The sequence below is a fragment of the Pelodiscus sinensis genome, chromosome 32, assembly GCF_052426305.1.
Source record: "Pelodiscus sinensis isolate ZL-2025 chromosome 32, ASM5242630v1, whole genome shotgun sequence".
Taxonomy (NCBI): domain Eukaryota; kingdom Metazoa; phylum Chordata; order Testudines; family Trionychidae; genus Pelodiscus; species Pelodiscus sinensis.
Window position 1 is genome coordinate 8,855,527 of NC_143083.1, and position 9,205 is coordinate 8,864,731.

At 67.9% G+C, this 9,205-nt stretch overlaps 1 protein-coding gene across 3 annotated transcripts in view; it reads left to right on the plus strand.

Annotated features, from left to right (window-relative positions):
* Nucleotides 1–8,249, plus strand: part of SEMA6B (semaphorin 6B) — an 89,855-nt gene extending 81,606 nt beyond the window's left edge. For all 3 annotated transcript variants that reach the window (XM_075903047.2, XM_075903049.2, XM_075903048.2), the window contains exons 15-17: nt 2,446–2,523; nt 3,579–3,637; nt 4,239–8,249. In XM_075903047.2, coding sequence (XP_075759162.2) covers nt 2,446–2,523; nt 3,579–3,637; nt 4,239–5,239 — 1,138 coding nt within the window. In that variant the 3' untranslated portion in view covers nt 5,240–8,249. The remainder of the gene's footprint in view (nt 1–2,445; nt 2,524–3,578; nt 3,638–4,238) is intronic.
* Nucleotides 8,250–9,205: the final 956 nt, after the last annotated feature.

Below are 9,205 nucleotides of genomic sequence, written 5' to 3' on the forward strand. Positions count from 1 at the left end.
TCCAAAGCTGCTGGGCAGGGACAGAGCCGAAGGCAGCGAGCGATTTCTCCAGGAAAATCACCACCGAGGGAGCCACAAAACAGGGGCAAGGGGGCGCTGCATGGGGTGGCCGAGAGGGAATCTCCCAGGCCTCTTCCCTGCCTCTAGCCCCAGCCCCCCTGCGTGGGCACGCCCTGGAGCTGCGAGCTGGCTGAGACCAGGGTGCGATGCAGCGTCTGACCCTGTCGGCAAAGGCAGATCCTGATGCAGGCACACGACGGCGTTGGTGCGAGAGGGCACGGGCGTTGGTGCGAGGCAGGGTGGGCATTGGTGCAAGGCAGTGTGGGCGTTGGTGCGAGGCAGTGTGGGTGTTGGTGTGAAGGGGCACGGGCGTTGGTGTGAGGCAGAGTGGGCGTTGGTGCGAAAGGGCACAGGCGTTGGTGTGAGGCAGCATGGGCATTGGTGTGAGAGGGTGCAGGTGTTGGTGCAAAGGGGCACAGGTGTTGGTGCGAGGCAGCCTGGGCGTTGGTGTGAAAGGGCGTGGGTGTTGGTGTGAGGCAGCGTGGGCGTTGGTGCGAAGGGGCGTGGGCATTGGTGCGAGGCAGCGTGGGCATTGGTGCAAAGGGGCGCGGGTGTTGGTGCGAGGCAGCGTGGGCGTTGGTGTGAAGGGGCGTGGGCGTTGGTGCGAGGCAGCGTGGGCATTGGTGCGAGGCGGCGCGGGCGTTGGTGCGAAGGGGCGCAGGTGTTGATGCGAGGCAGTGTGGGCGTTGGTGCGAGGCAGCGTGGGCGTTGGTGCGAGGCAGCGTGGGTGTTGGTGCAAAGGGGCACGGGCGTTGGTGTGAGGCAGCGTGGGCGTTGGTGTGAGGCAGCGTGAGCGTTGGTGCGAAGGGGCACGGGCGTTGGTGTGAGGCAGCGTGGGCGTTGGTGCGAGGCAGCATGGGCGTTGGTGCGAAGGGGCACGGGCGTTGGTGCGAGGCAGCGTGGGTGTTGGTGCGAGGCAGCGTGGGCGTTGGTGCGAAGGGGCACGGGCATTGGTGCGAGGCAGCGTGGGCGTTGGTGCGAAGGGGCACGGGCGTTGGTGCGAGGCAGCGTGGGCGTTGGTGCGAAGGGGCACGGGCATTGGTGCGAGGCAGCGTGGGCGTTGGTGCGAAGGGGCACGGGCGTTGGTGCGAGGCAGCGTGGGCGTTGGTGCGAAGGGGCACGGGCGTTGGTGCGAGGCAGCGTGGGCGTTGGTGCGAAGGGGCACGGGCGTTGGTGCGAGGCAGCGTGGGCATTGGTGCGAAGGGGCACGGGCGTTGGTGTGAGGCAGCGTGGGCGTTGGTGCGAAGGGGCACGGGCGTTGGTGTGAGGCAGCGTGGGCGTTGGTGCGAGGCAGCGTGGGTGTTGGTGCGAAGGGGCACGGGCGTTGGTGCGAGGCAGCGTGGGCGTTGGTGCGAGGCAGCGTGGGCGTTGGTGCGAGGCAGTGTGGGCGTTGGTGCGAAGGGGCGCGGGTGATGGTGCTGCAGCTTCCTCCCCTGGGAGTGCTGGGCGCGGGGAGCTGAGCGTGCTCGGAACGGAGCTCCGGGGAAGTGACGATTTGGGGCTGCACCTCGACCCCCTGGCTAGATCAGGGCCCCTTAGAATCCCAGAGCTGGGAGAGGCCTCAGGAGTCGAGTCCAGCCCCCTGCCCGAGGCAGGACCAACCCGACTCCATCATCCCGGCCAGGGCTGTGTCAAGCTGGGACTTAAACCCCTCTAGGGATGCAGATTCCACCCCCTCCCTAGGGAACCCAGCCCAGTGCTTCACCCCCCCCCCCCCCCGCCTAGGGAAATGGTTTTTCCTAATATCCAACCTAGCCCTCCCCCGCTGCAACTTGAGCCCATTGCTCCTTGTTCTGCCACTGTCACCACTGAGACCAGCCTCTCGCCATCCCCTTTGGACCCCCCTTCAGGGAGTTGCAGGCTGCTCTCAACCCCCCCCCCCCCACTCTTCCCTTCTGCAGACTGAACAAGCCCCAATCCCCAGTCTCTCCTCGGAGGTCATGTGCTCCAGCCCCCCCATCATTTTGGCCGTTCCCCCACTGGCCCCTCTCCAGTGCGTCCGTGTCCCTTCTGTGTGTGCCAGGCGCTTTGCAGGGCGAGATGGGCCCTGCTCACGGACACCACAAGGGTCCCCAGCGTCCTGGGGCCAGACCCCCCCACCATCCCCCGCTGCCGGTGCACGTGCTGGCCTCTCGGCTAGTGGATCTTCACTGATCTGGTCAGCCCGGGTCCTTGGCAGCGCCCGCGAGGCGCATCGCTCGTCCCCAAGAGCCTGAGCCAGGTTCTTTGCCGCCTGACCAGGCCGGCTCCAGGAGGCCTACGCCAGAGAGAGGTGTGGCCCAGTCTGTGTGAAACACCCGCCCAAAGATCTGTCCTGGGCACCCGCGATCCACCGGGCCGGGGCCTGGAGACCTCTAACCATCCCCCTTTCCTGCTGGGTCTCAGGAGCTGCCTTGCGAGCCGGGACCCCTACTGTGGCTGGACCCCCGAGGGCTCCTGCATCTTCCTGGAGGCCAACACCAGGTAAGGCTGGACACTGCCACCCCTCCGGGGCTGGGGTGGGGCTGGGTTAACCACCCTGGAGGCGGGAGACCTGTGGGGCTGAGCCTCCATCCCTCTGCCCTGCTACGCTGGGCCCGTTCTGTGGCTCAGCCCTCGGCCTCTCTGCTGAGCCGGCCAGGCGCGCCAGCCCTGCTTGGACGGGTGGGGTTTGTGCCGCGGTGCCCCCGAGAGCCAGGCTGAGAACGAGAAAGCTCATCTCACGCCCCAGGCCCAGCCAGGAGCAGCACAAGGCCCCCACCAGCCGGGCGGGACTTTGCTGGTTTTGCCCAGGGTTCTGCTGCCGAAAGGAGCTCGGGATCTTCCTCGTGCAGCGTCTCCGGCCCCTCCCTGCCAGAGTCCCAGTGCCCCTGCCCCTGGGGAGATGCTCAGAGGCCGGCAGCCGGGAGGATTCACCACTGAACCTCAAAGGCACCATCCCCCAAGCAGCTCCCATCCCCTCTGTCCCCTGGGAGCCTTTTTCCCCCTCCCGCTTTCCACTGCTATTCCCTGAGGGCCCCCCAGCACCCCCAAGGGGCGTCATTTCCATATGGCCTCTCTGGGACGGGGGGAGGCTGGAATTCCCTCCCCCGCTGGAATCGGGCCGGGGCGCTGGGCGAGCTCCCGGACTCAGGGCCCACCAGGGTCTGTAATGACTGGACTCAGCTCCACGGGGCAGCTGGCATGGGGTCCCCAGCGCCCAGCCCAGCCCACAGCTGACTGCAGGGCATGGGGCAGGCCTCACGCTGGGGTCCGCGCTGACTGCGGGGGGCAGTGCCCCCTGCTCCTGTTCCCATCCCCCCCACCCCCGGACGCTGTGCCCTGCGCTGGCGCCGACGGGAGAGGGGCCACCCCTCAGCACGCCGGGCCCCATTGGGTTCCTGGAGCAGGCAGGCCGGTAGCTGGCCCCTGTCTGCATGGCAGCCCCCCCCCCCCCCGCCCCACCCCGGCAGCAGGCAGGCTCTGTCCCAGCACGGCCGCCTGCCGGCCCCATCTCCTCCCGCTGACCCAGCTCTTCCCTCCTTGCGGCCGCCCTGCAGGGCTGTGTTCGAGCAGGACGTCGCCGGAGGCAGCACCTCGCACCTCGGGGACTGTGAGGGTAAGTGCCCCCCCCCCGGGCTTGCTGGTGGGGGCCGTCGTGGGGAACTCGGGGTAGGACAAGCAGCCGGCCTGGGTGATACGGTGGGGGGGGGGGGGAAGAGGCTGCTGTGGGGAACTGGGGGATACGGCCGGGGGGAGGGGAGGGGCTGCCGTGGGGAACTGGGGGATATGGTCGGAGGGGGGAGGGGCTGCCGTGGGGAACTGGGGGATACGGCCGGGGGGCGGAGGGGCTGCTGTGGGGAACTGGGGGATATGGTCGGAGGGGGGAGGGGCTGCTGTGGGGAACTGGGGGATATGGTCGGAGGGGGGAGGGGCTGCTGTGGGGAACTGGGGGATATGGTCGGAGGGGGGAGGGGCTGCCGTGGGGAACTGGGGGATACGGCCGGGGGGCGGAGGGGCTGCTGTGGGGAACTGGGGGATATGGTCGGAGGGGAGAGGGGCTGCTGTGGGGAACTGGGGGATATGGTCGGAGGGGGGAGGGGCTGCCGTGGGGAACTGGGGGATACGGCCGGGGGGAGGGGATGCTGGGAGGAACCGGGGGGAGCCTGGTGTCCGGGCCATGCCCTGCGCCCGGCTCACCCGCCCCTCCTTCGCCCTAGGGCTGGTGACCGAGAGCTTCGTGGAGGAGCCCGACGGGCTGGTCTCCGTCAACCTGCTGGTGATCTCCTCCGTGGCCGCCTTCGCCATCGGGGCGGTGATCTCGGGCTTCAGCGTGTGCTGGTTCGTGGGGCACCGGGACCGCAAGGAGCTGGCGCGGCGCAAGGACAAGGAGAACATCCTGGCGCACAGCGAGTCGGTGGTGAGCGTCAGCCGGCTGGGCGAGCGGCGCGCCCGCGGGGGCCCGCCCGAGAACCTGCTGGCCCCGCTCATGCAGAACGGCTGGCCCAAAGGGCTCCTCAAGGTCAGCCAGCACGACCTGGACTCGGGGGTGCTGCCCACCCCCGAGCAGACCCCCCTGCAGCAGAAACGCTGCCCCGGCAGCCTCAAGAACTGCACCTGGGAGCAGAGCCACAATCTCATCAACGCCGCCATCCGCGAGCCGCCCTGCGCGGGCTCCTCCGTCATCCTGCTGCACTCCGGCCACGCCCCGGGGCCCCAGCACCTCCGGGCCGGGCGCGTCATCCCCATCGCCTGCCACTCCATGCTCATGGACCAGGAGCTGGAGGACGGGGCGAGTGACTCCTCGGGGGACATGCACTACCTGCCGGTGAGCGGGGGGCGGGAGCCCGGCGAGGGGCCACGGCCCCCGCCCTCCCACCGGCCCGGCGTGGGCAGGAGCTCCTGCGGCGAGTTCCCCGCCACGCCGCACGACAGCCCGGACCGGCGCCGGGTGGTGTCGGCGCCGAGCGGGGAGGCCGGGGACTACGCCGACGGCGGCCACTGGAACCCCGACAAGCTGAACTTCAATAGCAACAACGCGGCCAGCAAGGCGGCCGCCCACCTCAAGAGGAACCACACGTTCAACAGCGGAGAGAACCCGGGGGTGTACAGTCGGCACGCCGGGCCCCCGCGGGCTCCCACGCTGGGCAGCCAGCACGCCCTCACGGACCTCAGCCACCTGCTCAAGTACGGCATGGAGCGGACTCCCTCGGTCAAATAGGAGACGGCCGGGGAGAGGGTGTGGTTTGGTTTTATAGCCTCCTCTTGGGGGCGGGGTTTCAGTGGAGGGGGCGGAGCATAGGGAGCCTCGCTCCCACCCAGCCGAGACCCGTGCGTCTCCAGCAAGTGACTGTCGGGGGCACCAGAGAGGAGCGGATTTGGCGGGGGGACTGGGTCTCCGCATTTGCTCTGGCAGCTGAGGCTTCCTCACCGGACTCTCCTCTCCCGCCCTGGCCCACTCGCTCCCCCTTTTCGGTGGGACCTGGGCAGGATCGGGGGCCCTCTCCAGGGCGAGACGCAAACAGGATTTCGCCCTCCCCCTAGATAACAGCAAAGCGGCACCAGGGGGTGGAAGGCAGCTGGCTGGAAAGTGAGCCGGGGGCTCCCCCCGACCCGGATCGCCGCCTCCTCTTTGCACTGGAGCTGGTGGGGTGGGAGGGCTTTTAGCCAGGGGGCGATGCTCCTCGAGCCCCCCACGCGGAGCAGCCTGCCGGGGTATCCGAGCTGTCCTCCCAGGAGGGGCCAAAGCCAGCGCTCTCCTCTCTCCCCACCCCCCTCTACGCCCCCCATGCTGCCAGGTCCCTGCCAGAGCCCCCCTCAGCCTCCAGCGGGGAGGCCACAGGGTCTGGGGCCCCCTTCCGGCCTCCCCGGGCAGGGGCTGTTGACACTGGGCTGAGCGGTGCCCGCCTGCCCCCACCCGAGGCAGGGCTGCTGCTGCGTGCCCAGGAAGGGCTGCGGTGACCGAGGCCTGTCGGCTTCCCCGCCAGCCCAGCTAGCGCCAGGACCTGGCCTGGTGCCAGCCGCCGCCCCGCGGGGGACCCCGCAGAGAGAGGGGACCGTGAGGTGGGGGGGTCCCTTGCCCCCAGCTGGCGGCCAACCTGTCTTGGCTCCCCAATCGCCCGGCCGGCTGCACCAGCACTTTAACTGTCACCCTGGGCACCCCATAGCCCCCCCCTTCCTTCTCTGTGGCATTTCTGCTACCCCCCCCCCCCCCGGCCCTCTGCTGGGCTGGTCTCTGTCCAGCCCGTTTGCGTCTGCAGGGCGGGCACGTTTCCCGGGCAGACGGGGGCCAGGCCAAGTGGCCAGTACTGGCCGGGAAACGGTTCCGCAGCCGCCCGACGGCCGAGGAGCCCGGTGCTCCGGTGGAGGTGGCTGCCGGAGGGGCAGGGGCGGAGAACCGGCGCGAGTGGCACCGTAGGGATTGCAAACCGCCCCCCGGGTGTGGGGGGGAGGGCGAGCAGGGGGCCTATGGCGCTGGAACACTAGGAAGCACAATCTTTTTGTCGTTGTTTTAAACCCGTGGGGGCTGGTTTGCTACCGGGCGCGGGCGGGTTTGTCTTTTTCATTGCATTGGCCGCGGGGAGGAGGCTGCGGGTTGACTTTCCTTTCCTCTGTCACAAGTTGCACAATCCCTCCGGCTTGGGTCGGGAGCGTCTCGCCCTGTGGCAGGGCAGCGCCCTCGGATCCCCGGCCATTCCCCTCCATAGGCCTGCTGGCCGCCAGGTGGGGAAGGGGCTCTCCAGGAAGTCAGGCTCCTGCCCCCTCTCTCTAAAGCACAGGGTGGAGTGTAGCTGCGGACGCCGCGCCCCGAGAGGCCACGGGGAGCCCACGACCACGCGGGCGTGTCTGCGTAGGTGCCTGGCGCTGCCCCCCGCCAGCCTCCGGGCCCGAGCCATGACTGGCATCCAGCTCCCATCTTCCCAGGCTTGGGCGGGAGGCTCGGAGCCGGCGGGGTAGGACCGGCTGTCGGCTACACTCGCTGCTGGGGGCAGCTAAGCCGGTGGTGCAGCTTCCCAAGGTTGCGGGGGGGCGGATCAAGGGAGATGCCAGTTCAGATGCTCAACCCGACACTCAGCTTCTTCTCCCAGCCTCTGGGGCGGGGGGGGCGGTTGCTCCCCAGAGAGCCTGCAGGCCGGAGAGCTGACCAGGACGGTCCCCCCCCTCCCCCCGGCATTTCAGCACATCCGGCTCTGGGGCCAGCCACAAGCCTCGGAAACCAGGTCTCCAGCCCGCATGGGGGCAGGAGCCGGCTTCCTGTCCCCTGCAGGCCTGTTGGCTGGGACACCGGGCCCAAGACAGACCCTGCTGCAGGGCACGGCCTGGCTTGTCCCCTCTGCCTGAGGCCGGACCCCGCCCCCAAAGCCTGCACCCTCTGCCCGCAGCAGCATGGGGACAGGGCAAGGAAAGACGGGGGGGGGGCACCTCCGTGGTGCTGGCCGGGAGCACTTGCTGGCTGGGGGCTGGTGTGGCAGCTGGACTAGCCCCACGGCCCAGGAGCACACGGCCCGGGAATGCGGAAGCTGCTGCCCCCTCCCTCGTGCTGGCCTGCAGCCTGCCCCCCTTTGGCCTTCTCCACCAGGCGTGGCCAAGCACCCCCCTCGCCTGGCCCTGGGGCCGAGCTGCTGGAGGGGGCCGTGCCTCGAAACCAGCCACTTCCAGCCCGGGGCTCCCTGGGAGCTGTGCTGTGGGGCAAGAGGGGCTGCAGCCCCATAGCTGTCGCCTGTACCATGCACCAGCTGCAGCCCCCCCGGGTGCAAGGTATTCCAGGGTTAGCCTGCACTGGGAGGGGTCCTGCTGGCTTCCAGTGGCGGCCACGCCAGGCCCCTGCTTTCCCACGGGAGGCTGGGGGCCCAGGCTCTTGCAGGGGAAGTTCGATGCGGGAGCAGAGCCAGGCCTGGGGGCAGACGGCAGGGGAACGTGGTGGCACCCAGGGTTAGGGGGCAGCCTGGTGGGGGCTCCGTGGGAAGGGGCGGGCGCCTCGCCCGGCCCCAGAGGAAGCCGCGTGTGCCGCCCCCGGACCCCACGGCTGTAAATAAGGCGTGCGAGGCATGCAGCCCTCCAGAGACGGAGCCTTGCCACGCGAGGGGTCCGGTGCGATGCCAGTTCTCTTGTGACCTGTGCCCCCTGTGACCTTTCTCCTTTTCACCCGTGCAGGCCATGCATGCGACGGCAGCAAACTCTGTATAACTCTGGAGTTCCCCCGCCAATAAAGTTCTGTTTACAAGACTGGATCGCTCTCCCCCCGGCCTGGCTTTCTTGCCTCTCTTGCCTTTGCCCTGGTGGGAGGAGGGGAACCCGCACGGCCCCAGGCTGTGTCAGGCAGCGGAGTAGCCAAGCGCAGGGCCGGGCCACCCACCAGGCACAGCGAGTGCCGACTTTTCCCCACCACCCTTGCTAGGGGGCAGCGTTCCTCCTTCTCAGGGGCAGCCCCCAACCCAACCAGCTCCCTCTGTGAAAGCCCCTGAGTGGCATCCGCCGTGGATGGATTTTTCTCTACTGGCTGGGGGACGGGTGCAAGCAGCCAGCTGGAGGTCAAGAGCCCCACCTTGCACTGGCTCTGCCGAGGAGCATCGGGAAGGCTGTGGATGATGGTCCTGCCTCTGCCACTCACCTGCTGCATGTCCTTGGTTGAGTCCCTTCTGCCCAGCACCCCAAAGGACGCTGGGAGCTGAATCGGCAAGGCTCATTCACTACAGGGTTCCTAGGCTCAAGGAGTTCGAGGGGCGTAGGAGGGGGATCCGTCCCGGAGCCAGGAGGTGATAGCACTAACGCGCCAGCGTAGACCTGGCCTGAGTGAAAGGGGAGAACAGGTGGCAAAAATCTGCAGCGGATACAAAACTGCTCAAGCGCGTTCAGTGCAAAGCAGCCTGTGTAGAGCTTCAAAAGGGTCTCACCAAACTTTAACTGGGCAACAAAATGGCAGGTGAATAGTACTGCTGATAGATGCAAAATAACGCACATCGGAAAACTTAATCCCAGCTCGATGTGTAAATTGATGGGGACTGATTTAGCCGTTACCACTCAGGAGAGAGATCTCTGAAAACATCCACTCGATGTGCGGCGGCAGTCAAAAAGGCAAACAGAATGTTCAGAATGATTAAAGGGATAGAGAATAAGACAGGAGAATATCTTATTGCCACTGTATAAATCCAGATGTGGCCAACTCCTCTCAAAAAAAACTGTGGCA